Below are 15,674 nucleotides of genomic sequence, written 5' to 3' on the forward strand. Positions count from 1 at the left end.
GAGCACTTGTCCCCTGAAAGGATGGCACCGTTGACAGGCCAGGATCGGCTTACATTAAACTCTGCAGGGAAGTCCCCTTGGACCCGGAATAACGCACGCAGAACTAGTGGAAATTTTGTAGAAGAAAGATAATCAAAGTCTCATACCCAATCTGATTTGATCTCCCATGTCTGTAATTGGCAATAAATTCTTAATGGGTACAATTTGGCCATCTCCAGCAGTGATTCTGCAGGAAAGAACGTGGGAGTCATACAGCAGTAACACGGACTCCAAAGCCACTCCCCTGACAGCCTAACATTTCCTTCCTTGGAAATTAGGGCAATGAGGCTATATGGGCTTCCACGTACCAGAAGCGTGTCCTTCACACTTGATCCTGCCAAGGCTCTGCGGGCTTCCCACAAAGGCCAAAACATCTGAAGCAACGGAGGCAGGACTCATGTGGCCTGTGTGACTCTGATAAGAAGGAAAACCTCCCACTGTGAGTTCATGGTGACAGCACCCATTTCAGCGGTCGCAGATGCTCTGTGTTTGGCTCACTCACCAGTCAGTTTACTGTCAGGACAAAAGCATCCAGCACACCACCCTGCCACTGAACCAACTCCAAGTCATAGCCCCCCCGGTACCCCGACAGAGGAGCACTGCCCCTGGGGTTGTCTGAGGTGTAAACCTTTACAAGAATAGAAAGCCTCATCCTCCTCTCACAGAGGTGGGAGGTTTTGAACAGCTGACCTGGTGGTTAGCAGCCCAATGCGTACACTACTCTGCCACAGGGCTTCTTAAAAAGAAGGCAGCGAAATGGAAATGAGGTTTTCACTACAATGCCTCCTAGGAGCGCTAGCAGCAGAGTGCATGATGTGCTGGACTGCTGGCCAACAGCGAGCTGTCTGACAGCACCGCCTCTCTGCAGGAGACAATTGGGTTTTCTACTCCTGTAAAGTTTGACAAACTGGAAACCCAGGGGGCGATTCTATTCTGTCCTGTGAGGTTGTTCTGAGTGCGATGTGCTCAATGGCAGTAAGTCTGGAAGATAATGAGAGAGAACTGAGGATCGGGGAAGGATCAGAGAGAGGAATAGACGTTGTAGTGATTCTAAAGAATGGACCACAGATTTAAATAGAAGATGAAAAACTTTTAACGTTAACACAAGAGAACATTTGGAGTTTGGTGAAACTTTCTTAGACATGAAATATTAATTATGACATTTTAAAGAAAGGAAACTCACAAACTAAGGTTGATTCATGTTTTTAAAATTTTACCATGCAAACCCATTGCCATCAAGTTGATTCTAATCTATTAGTATCCATAAGCCGGAGTCAAAGTACCCCATACTATTCTCAAACTATGATCTTTCTCCCGCAGAGCAGCTAGCTGGTGGGCTCCACCCTCCACCCAGTGCCCCCAGTGTGCTGCAACAGACCCAGCCGTGAGGATGCAGCAACAAGCTGCAAACGGGGGATAGCACCGAACTCAGAGAGAAAATACACAGGTGGAGGGAAGGTAGGGTGGAAAGGGGGAACCGATTATGAGGATCTACATATAACCTCCTCCCTGGGGGACGGACGACAGAAAAGTGGGTGATGGGAAACACTGGAGAGTGTAAGACATGACAAAATAATAATAGTTTATAAATTATCAAGGGCTCATGAGGGAGGGGGAGCAAGAAGGGAGGGGGGAAATGAGCTGATATCAAGGGCTTAAGTAGAGAGGAAATGTTTTGAGAACGATAAGGGCAACGAATGTACAAATGTGCTTTACACAATTGATGTGTGTATGGATTGTGATAAGCGTTGTATGAGCCCCCAATAAAAATGATTTTTTTTAAAAGCCTCAAAAGATGTGTGTGTGTGTGTGTGTGTGTGTGTGTGTGTGTGTGTGTGTGTGTGTATTTAATCCTACCTGGAAATGTCTGAGAAAGACCGGAGCAACCTCACTGGAGAAGATGTTCAAATGGCATGTAAGAGCATGGAAAGGTATTCATCATTAGTCGTCACATTGATTCTAGCCCATAGCAGCCTCATGGTTTGTAAGACTAGATGGTATCCATATGGTTTCTAAAATCTTTACAGAAGCAAATAATCTCCTTTTTCTCTCATGGAGCAGCTCGTGGGTTTGAACCAAGGACCCTGAAGTTAGCAGCCTAACACCTAATGCACAGAGCCACCGGAGCTCCTCCATTAGCCATTGTGGAAATACAAATTAAGATCAGGATGACCTATTTGACATACATATGGAAAAATCCTCAACTCAAACTCACTGTCATCGAGTGGACGCTGAGCCATGGTGGCCACAGGGACAGGGAAGAACAGCCCTGTGAGTTTCCGGAATCCAACTCTTTACAGGAGCAGAACGCGCCATCTTTCTCCCTCGGGTGGCTGGTGGTTTGGAGCTGCTGACCTTGCGGTTAGCAGCCCTACTCATCACCACTACACCACCACAGCTCTGATACACCTTTTAGAATAGCTAAATATTACAATGAAATTTGAAAACAGTGACAACACCAATACAGATGAAAATACAGTGAATCTTTCTTACATGGCTGGTGAGAATGGAAAATGGTTCAGCCCCACTCAAAAATCATTTGGCAGATTCTTTTTTTTTTTAATCATTTTATTGGGGGCTCATACAGCTCTTATCACAATCCATCCATCCATCCATCCATCCATTGCTTCAAGCACATTTGTACATTGGTTGCCATCATCATTTTCAAAGCTTTCTACTTCACCCCATTTGCTTATGCACCCACTTTGTCTTCAGCAATCGAGTCAGGAAACTGAGCAATGCAGAATGCCAGGTTATTAGAACAAAGTGTTCTTGCATTGAGGGAGTACTTGAATTGAGGCCCAATGTCTGTCTGATACTTTGATACTTAACATATAAATATATGTACATAGTTTCCCTATTGTTATATATGAATATATTTGCATATGTACATGCCTGTATTTAGACCTCTATAAATGCCCATTTCCTCCTAGTTCTTTCCCCTATTTCCTTTTACTTTCCTCTTGTCCCACTATCATGTTTGGCCTTCCTTAGGGTTTCAGTAATTCCTCTAGATTACATTGCTCTTGATCAAGCCCTACCAGGCATCCTATGCCCCGCTAGCCATCAATTTTAGATCACTTGTTGTTCCCTTGTCCCTGGGTTTGTTAACACCCACTTCCTTTCCCTGCCTCCCCTCTCCCATGTCCCCCCAGAACCACCGGTCCAATTGTTTTCTCCTCCCGATTTTTTATCCCACATTTGGCAGATTCTTAAAAAACTAAAATGTACATTCTATTTGACTTAGAATTGCACTTCAAAGCACTGACAGCAAAAAAAAAACAAAAAAACCCACCATTTTATTTTATATGTACTCAAAATCCTGCACATAGGCCAGCCTGGAAATAACCACAAAGCTCCTCATTGGGTGAATAGGTAAACAAACAGGTGAATTCATACTGTGAAATATGACTCTGTAATAAAAAGGATTTTTTAAACTTCAATTTTTACTATTGGTGCACACACCAAATTGGTGGCTCTGAGGAACATTACACTGAGTAGAAGGGGAAATGCCCATCTGAAAAAGTCACCAAGTCTAAAGCCACATCAACTTGAATGCACCCGGTCTCATCGAAAAAAGTTACATACTGAATGACTTCATTTCTAAGACATTTTTGAAATGGAAAGAGTGTAGAGATGGGACACCAGATTAGAAGTCGCCAGCAGTTAGCGACAGTGGGGAGCAAGAGGGTTTAACATGGAGCAAGAAGTGGCACCTAGAAGATTCTTTTGACGAGAGACCAGTTCTGTATCTTGATTGTAGTGGCATTTACAACGGCACAATGCCATGGAGCTATATTCACACGTTATCATTTCCTGGTTTTTATACTCTATTTGCTTAAAGGTTACACAAAGTCACTCTTTACTATCTCTGCAGTCAATCCCTATAAATCTATAATGCTTTCAACTGAAAAACAATAAAATTATAAACCGTGTACCATGCCAGTTTGCATCACCAGCGAATCATTCCAGACCATCTAAAGCTTTCAGGATGCTGCTTCCACCACTGATTTCCACATGCTCTCCCCTCGGACTGGTCTCCTACCTACACTGACTTCGCTAGTTCTCCAGTTTTCTTGGAAACTGTGGTTGCATCACAGACGCGTTTCCCTTTGCTATTCCGGCGTCTTGGTTTCAGGGGAGTTTGGCAGCCACATCCTTGGGGATTTGAAAGCGGTAAATCATTACCCGCCACCTCATTTAGAAGCATGGTTTCAAAGAGATGGAAAAATCTTTCCACCACTTTCTAAAAGTTCTAACACTGGTGGAAGACGGTTACTGTAGTCAGTTCAACTTATTATATAGGAAGTAGGAAACCACAGCCCAGTACAGGAGGGAAAAGTGGTGTGGTAGAAAGAGAACAAAAAAACTAACAAAATTTTTAACAATTTGTACCTTTGGCCAACTCACTGTTCCTCAGTTGTCTCATCTGTTAAATGCAGAGGCTTACCTAGATCATTTGTCACCACTTTGAAGTATCACTATGAAGGAAAGAAAAGCTTAATTTTCTGAGAACAGTCTGGCTGCAGTGAAACCTTGAAAGGAGACAGAAAGTCAGGCCAGGGATGTGCTCTCCATTTGCCCATCACTCCCCATCACCAGCGCCGTATAGAGAATGACGATGACCAGTTTGAACAGTCCCGGGTGAAAGGGAGGCTTCTCAGTACGCACTGTAGAAGAAGGTGGCAAACCCTTCCACAGCTGAGTGCCAAGTTACATCTCCAAGGGTAACAACCTTTTGCTCAAGACAAAAAGGTTCTTTGCGGTGGGGGGAAATGGCTTTTGTTATTTGGATTGCTCTTCCTTGTTCATTTGATTCATTCATAGATTCACTCTGGTGACAACTGAGAGCCACGCAGAAGGGCTGTGCTGCCATGGGCCACAACTAAAGACATTTCCTGGGCCTGCGTTCTTTGGGGCCACTTCAGCTGTGGCAGTGAAAGAATTTTAAAGATTTCTTTTTTTTTCCCCAAAGAAGGAAGCCAAAGATTCTAGGCTTGTGAATGAGCTGGGGACATTCCTCCAAAGAAATCAATGAAGGACAATGAAGGGTCACTTGGAACTAAGTGAACCTTTTGGAATAAAGAGTCCCAAGCAACCTACTTTAGGGGTTTCGTTTTATTTGTTTATTTGCTTAGCTCCGCTTTAGTGGTGACTCTCTGGGAACAACACTTGTCTGGCGCCTCATTTTGTCTTTTGACTAATTCGTCTAATTTCATAAGACCTAAAAGAACAAAGAAGAGAACAGGAGAACTGAAAAAGCACTCAGAGGCGGCCTCGATGGCCCTCTCAATTCAGAACTTTATTCCACAGGATCGATGTTGGGTTAGCTTAAAATTCCAAACTTCCCAATGCTGCTGCACCAAACTCGCTGCCTTCCAGTTGTCTCTGAGCCACAGCGACCTCACAGGACAGAGGAGAACTGTCCCTTGTGGATTCCCAAGACTCTCCGTCTTTATGACTCTGTAGTTAGCAGTCCAATACTCACCCAACAGTGGTTCAAAACTCAATGCCACTGAGTGGATTGTGGCACTATATAAGGCTCCCAAAGCTGTACATCTCTACCAGAGAAAATAGCTTCATCTTTCTCACATGGTGTTGCTGGTGGGTTTGAACCGCTGGACTTGATGTCAGCAGCCCAAGGCATAACCCACTATGCCACCAGGGCTCCTGCAAGGTTACAGAGCAGTTATTTTGTGAGGTGGCAGAACTCCATTTTCAGAGTGCAAGCCCAGTTCTCTTCCTATTCCACTGTAGGACCACTCCAATACATTGTAGACTGTGACGGTGGAATTCTGGAAAGCTTGTGTGATAGTTAAGGTTTATTGTGCCAACCTGGCTGATAAACACATGTGGGATTAATTGAAGGGCAGAGAGATAAATGGCTCTGTGAGCCTCACCTTTCTGGTTCTTGGTTCTCTTGCTCTCTGGTGGTCAGACCGGTGTGTGGCTGCCTCAGCCAGTTCTCTGCTTCAGCTGGCAAGGCTTACTTCCTGCGAGACATTCCTGAAGAGAAGCCATGAAAATCTACCCTGATGCAGCCCTGGGTGCTATAGCAGCCGCATGGAGATCCCTGCCAACGCTGAGAAGCTTACATGCTCCCTGAGTTAGCTTTCCTCCTGCAGTCAGTGTCATTGCGTGTGTTTTGTGAGTTTTAGGAGGATTTTGTGGATTGATGTTGGACATATGGGCTAATGTCAGACTTATATGCTTGGGCAGGACTCAGGATGCTTAATGTACAATTACCCTTTATATAAAACTCTCTCTTATAAAATATGAGTGTTTATTAATTTTGTTTCTCTAGTCTACCCAGACTACCACAGCTTGCTAATCAGATTCACAAACCCTTTCAAAGCTACTAACTGTATTTGAGAATTTAACTCCTGACACCTAAATTGTTAAGATATAATCAGTTTGGTGAGCCTCAATCCTTCTCAAACTGTCTGCTTTAATGCTTCATGAGTGAATTACATGAATATATCCAGAACACAGTTTGCCCAATATTTACTGTGCTATTGCTGTTGAGTGGCTGTCCGGTGAAAGTTGGACTGATAACCTTGAGGCTAGCAGTTCAAAACCCACAAGCACACCACAAGAAAATGATGAGGCTATCTGCTCTCAGAAAGATTTAAAACTTTGGGAACCTTCGATAAGGCCGCCATGAGTTGGAATTGACTTGATGGCACTGAGCTTTAGATCGATGTTGGGTTAGGTTCCAAAGACCAGGTCACTATGTAAAAAAAAAAAGAAAAGGGTATGCAAAAATGGAAGATGATTATATCATATCACAAAATGAAGAATGACTACATTATTATGAAACTGCTAAGTCACATCCATTGCACAACTACCAGATGCCATCATAATATAATGGCGAACCACTGAGAATCACAGCCCAGCAGGCTGACACATACAGTAACCATCAGGGTCAGCATTACTCTCACCTAACACCTTGGCTACTTCGTTACTGCCAGATATGCATCATAAATGTACAAAATAAAATAGTAGTATCTCACTATTGCCATAAATGTGAAATATCAGACAATGAGATAGCTGATAAAATAAATCATGGGTAGGATTCAATGAGCTAATAATTTTCAAGAACTCAGAATTGCACACAGTTTAAAAAATGTACCTCTTCTTATTGTGTCGTCATTGGAAATGGAGGCTATGACTTTGCTCCAGGGGAACACACCAAAGTAAGTATGATAAAAAAGCACCAATTTGGAACATTCAAATCACAAAATGAGAGTGACCTTACTTGTATAACTGATTATGGCTTTTAGAAATACCATTAAATTCTCTATATTAATCATTTCAAACTAAAATTATTGCTTTGTGTTACATTCTCAAAAATTCAACTTCTTGATATCACTAGATCTAGTAGGTAATTCACCCTTGTGAATCTTCTTAGAGATTTCATTTTTTAATGCCATAAAGCCCACTGAGGTACTTCAAAGGCTTTCCTGTAACTCTGAAAGATTATCAGTAATACCATCTTTAAAATGTTTACAAAGTCTTATCACTCATGTTTTGCAATGGACAACTCTGTTGACAGAAGTTGTAGCACATACAGGTGCCAGCTTGGATTTTTCTTTTTCAAGAAAATGCTGGCTTGCCTGCGGGTAGAGAAGTGGTGAAACGTCTGCTCACGAAAGCCAGGGGAATGTGTTTTAATCTTATCCCTTAGCACCTATCAGACTCTCTGTGAGTCATATAAGTTTAGCAAGGCTCAGTTTCCTTTCCTGCAAAATAAGAATAATAATGATAGTTTCTTCACTGGACTGCTTCAAAGGCTAAAGGAGATAAGATGAAGCACAGTCTCTACGACAGTAACTGGATTAGGAATTTCCTTAGGGGCATGGCAGAGGTGGATTGGTAAAACAGGGAGCTAACAACAATGAGTACAAGAAAGCAGAAAATGTTCTAAGATTGATTGTGGTAATGATTGCACAACTCGTTTTAATATGATTGAACTATGGAATGAGATGATATGTGCATCATATGTCAATAAAACTGTGACAAATAAATGATTTTTTGTAAGATTCAATACGTTTTTAGTTTTTACCAGTCTAGAAAAACCTTCTCAAGCAGCAACACAAACATGAGCTTGTTAATTATCCACTTGCTATGAAATGCCTGGATGAGAAAGGTAATATTTACGTGATAATATTCTCATTGTACTACTGATAAAAATTCTAATTGTACTCCTGATAAAACACATCACTAAATAAAGCAGAACCCCTAAGCGAGGGTACACTTACCCTGAGTTAACTTCACTCCTTAAAGCATTATACACAGCATGACTGAAGAAAGAGAACGTGGTCTCGAGAGGCACACAAGGTCGGAGTCTCAAGTGCACGTTTATTCACGGCTAGCTATGTGACCCTGCACTAGTTATGTGAAGGCCAACTCACCTTACTATTAAACGAGTATAATGACATTTTTTAAAGAGTAGCTGCTGGAATTAAATACGAATGTTTATGAGGGTTAAATAAACTGAGGCCTGCAGGGTTCCCAGTACAGCACCTGACACCTAACAGATACCCAGCAAAAGGTTAGCACTCCTACACAACGCCCTTTATGCTATTGCCTAGATGTAAAAGTTTGTTGAGATCCTTATCTATAATAATTCATATTGTCCCTTATCTACAGCCTGAAGGAAATCAACTCCTTGAGATCACAATTCTAATGAAACCTTCACTTCCATTGAACATGCTTTCCTTTCTCTGATGATAATTAGATAACTGAGTGTGTGTCACTTTTTTGTCTTGGCTGCCAGGAAGCACCATTAAATGAATTCAATTTGCGCAACAAGACTGCTCCTAAGGCTCTGTGTAGTATGTATTCTCCCTAGCTTGACTTCCACTTTTGTCCATAGTTTAATGTTCCCAGATACTGCAAGTCTTGAGTACAGTATGGACACTCTAAGCTATTAAATTGATGACTTTGCTCCAGGGGAACACACCAAAGTAAGTATGATAAAAAGCACCAATTTGGAACATTCAAACCCTATTTCTCTTACTTCTCCCCTGTCCTTGGGCAATTCATTTAAGCTTTATTTATCTTTATTTTCCCCATGAAGCAGGACAGTAGTCTCTGCAAAATTCTCAGAACCATTTGTGTACACAAATGTGCTTCATCAAGTGCTACATAAAGGTTAGAGACCAAGTAAATGTTGGGGCAGTGCAGGTGTTTGCAACACATAGACTGCGGTGCAGTGCTGAGGACCCCTGCAGGCACACGTAGAAGATGTGCAGCAACAGGGACCCAAAGCAGCAGCCACACTAGCTGAGTGCAACAGGTGTCCAAAAAATAAGAAACATGATTGAAATGAAGGTCGACAGGATGCATTACATAATCCTTATGAGAACAAGGAATACATGCTAATTTGTTGGTCAGTCTCTAAACTACATTGATTTGTTTAGAGGACAGTGCTAATGGCTTGTTCCCCAACAAGTCCATGAGTTGCACCCTTCACTCTCCCCAGATCCATGTCAGGTTGTGAGTGGCAAGGTCCTGGACGGTGGGAACCCAACATTGCTCCTGAATTAAATACATCACATCAACTGGTACACCCATAAGTACTCATATACTATTAATGTAATGCAAAGAGGGGAGTTTTTTTTAAACAGAAAGAAAGTAATTTCTAAATTTGGGCTAGAATCTAGCAGCTCTTAATAATAGGCAAGGTGGGCGTTTCTCCATTTTTAGAGTAATTTGCTGACTTATTCTAGGAGTTCAAATGCTCTCATGGCATCTCTGAGTCTTTCATTCCAGGAGCCCAAGCCCTGCACTCACACTGAGCACCAGCTACCTGCCTGTGGAAGAGGGAAAACTGGGAGCTGATGCAGGACAGCACGTCGGAAAGATGCTGAGCTGGATATGTCTTGTAAAAAGCTCTGCCCCTTTCTAGTGCGTGACTGTGGTGAAGTTAATAGTAACTAAGGTGAGTCTTCACTGAGCGGTATTGTTTACCTGTGCCTTTTGAAGACACTATGCCTCATTTCACCTTCCCAACAACTCTATCTTCGGCACAGTAATTTCACATTATTTTGTTTACCGGTAACAAAAATTGAGACTAGTGACAGTTAAGTGACTGGCCCACCGCCAAAAACTAGTCATGGGTCCCAACTGTGACTCTAGTCTCAAAGCCGTAGCCACTGCACACGATGGCTTTATACACCTTGCTTTATTCAACTGTGAACTAAGAGAGTAGTAATACTCACACGTGATTTTCGACATGGTTATTATGGCTAGAAGCAAACCAAATCACGGAGGGCCGGCCCTTTCGAAAGGCTCTATGCTACATAAACAGTAGGTTGTCTGACTCAATTCCAGGGCCCTCCTTAACACCAACAACATGCTAGGTAAGGGCAAGCAAAGCAACCCACGGGAAAGGAGGCTAGCTACCGCTACATATTCTCAACTCAGAACATAAACCAAATGCCTGCCCCCGCCCCCTGTTACAAGACATCTGTGAACATGAGCGACTGCTGTAACAGAGCAGTCACGGCCGCGCTGATGAGTAAGGGGGAAAGCCCGTGTCGAATCGACCCACACCCTTCAGAAAGACGCAACTCAACTGCTGGAAGTACAGATACAGTCCAAGCTATTGCACTGCTGGGCTCCTCCATTTCCAAGGCAACACACTTTCAGTTTTCTCTGGGATGCGGTTGACTTTAGACCAATCAAGTGGAAAACAACTATTCATAGCTGTAATTTGCTAATTCTGAATATGCCAAGTGCTGCAAAATGAACACTGGGAGCCTCCCGGACTTGACTGCACTCTATCCGCAGCTCTTCCTGCGTGGCCGAGTGCTCCCGGAGGAGAGAGCCAGAGCAGGAGGGCAAAGACCTTGGCCTGACCCTGACTCCTCCAGTGCAGGAGGTGTGACCTTGCCCAGGGCACTTGGCCTGTGGGAAACTCTGATTTTCATGTTGAAAGGCAAAGCCGATGCTTGTTCTAGTTATGCAAGGGTTATGAAACAATTAAGATATTGCACATAAAAGCCATTCGATTCAAAGAGCTCCTTCTAGAACTTTTTAAGAGAGAACACAAATTTCTGTGCATTTGGTTGGCATCCTGTAGGCCTGCTGATTCACAGCTTTCGAAAGTACTAAAACAAAGAGCAAGCTCACTGCCATCGACTCAATTCCAACTGATAAGTCACCCCCTAGGGCAAAGGGGAATTGCCCTTGTGGGTCTCTGAGACGGGACTCTTTAGGAAAGTAGAAAGTTTCGTCTTGTATCCACAAAGTTGGTGGTGGCGGCCAACCTCTGGCCTGCCCTTTCCGAGCCCAAGGTTTAACCCACGACGCCACCAGGGTCCACTTTCAAAGATACAGTGGAGCAAAAATTCTAGTGCGTGTAAAGTACACAGATTTCAAAATTCCTCTGGCTACATCATTTTCCTTTGGCTATTCGCAGAAAAGGTAACAAACTAAAACAAAGGCATACATCTTGGGGAGAAAACACCATTCCACACTTGGGCAACACATGTAAAGTCGTCCTGGAAGGAAGTCATGGAGCGAGCAGTAGCAGAGCTGACGTTGCGTGTCCTCTTGACCCTGTCATTTGATCCCCCTTCCCTTGGTCACATCATGTGAGTCAGAGCTAAAGAAGGTCAACACAACTGAAATATGAAAGTCAACACAACTCAAATATTCATTCACACAGAAAGGTGTGCCCTCCAGCCTTCTGCACTTCCAAATTGTAGAAGTCAACATGCTCCAGAATTGACCTTAACTTCAAAATAGAAAAACCTGTAGTGTGACTAGAAAAGGTACCAATGTAAAAAATATATATATATTCTGCTAAGATTCACTAATGGTTCCAAAATGATGGCTTTACTTGACACACTCACACAATAGGAAGAAATATTTGCAGAAAAGAATGTAATGACATGTAGGCAGAAGATGGGAGGTGGTTGAACGGACAAAACAGCAGGAGGGCAAAAATAGGAAGTCAGTAAGCAAAGAGTTCTATTGGAAAGCAAGTAAAATACTGGTGTGTTAACTTACTGTGTGCCTTAAATATAGATGTGCTGTTATCATGCCTTTGGCATCCTGTATGCCCACTTATGCACTTGAAATTAGTGCCTTCATCTTCTCAAATATTAGTCAAAGATAATGGCATTGTTTCCTAGGTCAAACTTTTCTCAGCAGGAAGCCTCCCCTTACCAGCAGATATTGATGGGCTTGTCTTAAATGTACTCAGACCCACCGCGTTCTGGTGTTTCGTTCTTCTTTGCCCTCACAATGGTTTTTCGTGTCAGCCTTCTCCATTTATTTTGTCGGCTGCTAAGCATGATAAGATTGTATAGCCCCATGGACCATTCCATCATCGCACACACTACAGGTGCAATGTAACATTCCTTTATATGGATATTTGACTAGTAAGGGTCGTTCCCAAAAGATTATAAGGATCGGAAGGGCCTTCACCATTATATTTCAGCATCTAACACAGTCGTTGATGCACAATATGCCTTTACTCGATATTTGGATAAAGGATGGATAAGGATCTCGTCTCTCTTCATACTAATGTAACTTTAGGGTGCATGCTCTCAAGCACTCCGTGCTGGGTCACTTTTCTGGGGTTTCATCGGTTTAGCATGAACACACTGAAGGGTTAAGGACTTCCTAGAACAAAGAACTGGCTAATGTTTTTTAACACGGTATGTTCACAGCATACCTCTAAGAAGCAACTAAGATAAATGACCACATTTCAAACTTTTACAAATAAAAAAAAATAAAGAGAGAGCATTCCATGGAGTGGCTGAAGGTAGAAAAAATAGCTAAGGAGGGGGAAAGGGTTAAAGAAATAAAGGGAGGGCTGTGTGTGGGTGGAAGGGGTGGATGGGTGGATGGGTAGACAAGTTTTTACATAAGATTGTGGGGGGCGGGAATTCATTGTCATCGAGTCAATGCTGGCCCAGAGCAACCCTCTGAAGGTTTCCATGACTGTAACCATTTACAGGTAGAAAACCCAGTCTTTCTCTCTCAGAGCTGATGATGATTTCCAACTGCCAACCATGCAGATTGCAGCCTAATGCCTACCCACTACATGACCAGGGCTCCTTTTTCATTTGTTTTTAACATAAGATAGGCATGTTGTTACTTTACTCAGAAAGGAAACTACCTTTCCACAGCAAAATCTGACCACTTCACCCATTTCATCTCGTCAAGTTTAGCTACTTTAGTTCCAGCTTGTTTTATTTACTTTCTCCAAAAGTATATGTAATTCATTGTAAAATGAACATTACAAGTACATAAAATGAGGCTTTTGATTCTCAACTGTGATTTCTGGATTCCAGTGTAGTGTCTCCAGAGAGCAAAGGAACGGCTCTTCATAAACTCGTTACCACTCTGCAGGACGCTATAAACTAAACAGAAGCATCCATCTTGGTGATACAATTGGAATTTGGATGGATAAAATGTCTTTCAAGTCCCACTCTCTCTAGCATGACACTGTTAAAAAAAAGCTAATCTACCCTTGTTAATACCCACTCCACTGCAACTGTTACGAGTCTCTGCTTAGAGTCCAAGAAACTGTGTTGAGTGACTCACTCCCCATGGTGAGCTTTGAGGTTCACAAGTCGAGAGAAGGACAGTGAGAGAGACAGAGAGAGGAGATAATATAAACCTCAGAAGCTTTCAATAGGAAAAATTAACATCATATTTTCAGGCATCTTACCTAATGCTTGAACAGAGCTTGTGTTCAATAAATATCAACTTAGTACTAACTGATATTAGTATTTTTATTAGAAACCTCCTATTAATGAAATCCAGGTCACCTTACAAGCAAAGAAATTCCAATCGAGTCTCATAACTTGACTTTGCATTGAGAGAGAATATGGCAGACACTGTAACAAACACACCTCGCCAGTGAAAATGACAAAGAGACGCCACATCTTACTGACTGGAAGAGAAAACACATGGCATTTTTTCCCATTTACAGAGTCCATAATGGAGCTAATAAGGAAGTTCTAATAAGTCAGATGGGCTCTGGTGCCTTACCAGTTGAATTCTCCCCTTCCCTGTGGGGAATCTGTATTGAATTATAGGACACGGTACCTAGTATACAACCACCATCCATTTGTCAGTCGTGGTGCTTGGATGGTTAAAATGAGCTTCCAGGCTAAGAAACACTGGAAAAGAAATGCCTGGGAGCTACTCCCGAAGCTTAGCCAAGAAGACTCTCTGTGCCACAATGATCCCCAGTCCCTCCTAGGTATGGAACGGGAGCAGGTAGAATTCCATGCTTCTGTGCCTGGATTGCCATGAGCCGTGCCGACTGAACAGCAGCTAACCACAAAGACACAGAGTGAAAATGGTCATAAAGCACCCTGTAGAAAACGGATGTCAGCCGCCTTTCCCGTGCATCAGGAAAGAATGCGTGGGAGGGGGGAGCGGGGAGGGAGGGGAAAAATGAGGACCTAATGTCGGGGGTTTAAATGGAGAGAAAATGTTTTGAGAAATGATGTACAAATACGCCTTACACAATTGATGTGTGTATGGATTGGGATAACAGTTGTATGAGCCCCTAATAAAATGTTTATAAAAAAAAAAAAAAAAAGAATGCGTTTCCTCCCAAGCACTGTCCAGTACACTTACATTTATCTCTTCTTGGTCAGTACTACGTCCCATGGTCACTCCCACTTACAAGAGAAACCAAGGCATTTAATGGGCAAACTACTGTCATGAACAGCACCTGGGGTTCTGAGTATCAGAAAGGAGAGAAGAGTGGCTATCAGAGTTGGGCAAAGGAGAACGGCAGATCAGTCCAGGTACAGAAAGAAAGCGACCGTATTCTTTCCTTCCAATAGGCAGAAAACCCCTCAACTTTCTCACCACAGCACAGGTTCGTTCCTGAACACAAGGGCAGAGAGATAGAATGAGCGCCCCCAACTGCATCCCCCACCTCTTGGGACAATCTGGCTCTTCCCAAACTCAACGTAAGCGCTCCGTCCTCTGTCAGGACTTCTTCAACTCTCCCAGTCAAAGCCAGACACTCTCCTTGAGGTCCCCACAGCCCCTTTCCTAGCTATACAGCTCCGCTGTAGCAATTCCTACAGTCTCTTCGGTCTCTTCCTCTGCTAAACTAGGGGGGATTTGTGGAAGGTCCATCTCTGCAGGCTTAGTGCTGAGGCCTGTGCCTCAAAAGAATGCTCCCTAAGCCTCTGGGGGGGAAAAGGTGACCTGCACTGCGGTGAGGCTGGAGACAGGTGCCCTGCACTGCGGTGAGGGCGGAGACAGGTACCCTGCACTGCGGTGAGGGCGGAGACAGGTTCCCTGCACTGCGGTGAGGGCGGAGACAGGTGCCCTGCCCTGCGGTGTGGGCGGAGACAGGTTCCCTGCACTGCGGTGCAGGCGGAGACAGGTGCCCTGCACTGCGGTTAGGGTGGAGACAGGTGCCCTGCACTGCGGTGAGGGCGGAGACAGGTGACGTACACTGCGGTGTGGGCGGAGACAGGTGACGTGCACTGCGGTGAGGGCGGAGACAGGTGACTTGCACTGCGGTGAGGACGGAGACAGGTGACGTGCACTGCGGTGAGGGCGGAGACAGGTGCCCTGCACTGCGGTGAGGGCGGAGACAGGTGACGTGCACTGCAGTGAGGGCGGAGACAGGTGACCTG

At 43.7% G+C, this 15,674-nt stretch overlaps 1 protein-coding gene across 2 annotated transcripts in view; it reads right to left on the reverse strand.

Annotated features, from left to right (window-relative positions):
- Window positions 1-15,674, reverse strand: part of SLC4A4 (solute carrier family 4 member 4) — a 348,568-nt gene that overhangs the window by 290,725 nt on the left and 42,169 nt on the right. The window contains exon 1 of one of the 2 annotated variants that reach the window (XM_045284209.1): window positions 147-197. The exons of the other annotated variant lie outside the window; for it this stretch is intronic. Within the exon in view, the coding sequence (XP_045140144.1) occupies window positions 147-168 (22 nt within the window). The 5' untranslated portion in view covers window positions 169-197. Of the gene's footprint in view, window positions 1-146; window positions 198-15,674 lie in introns of those variants that run through there. 2 annotated transcript variants of the gene reach the window in all.

Source organism: Echinops telfairi, unplaced genomic scaffold (assembly GCF_000313985.2).
Source record: "Echinops telfairi isolate 266 unplaced genomic scaffold, ASM31398v2 ScPeMD7_7468;HRSCAF=8506_0, whole genome shotgun sequence".
In the NCBI taxonomy this organism is placed as follows: domain Eukaryota; kingdom Metazoa; phylum Chordata; class Mammalia; order Afrosoricida; family Tenrecidae; genus Echinops; species Echinops telfairi.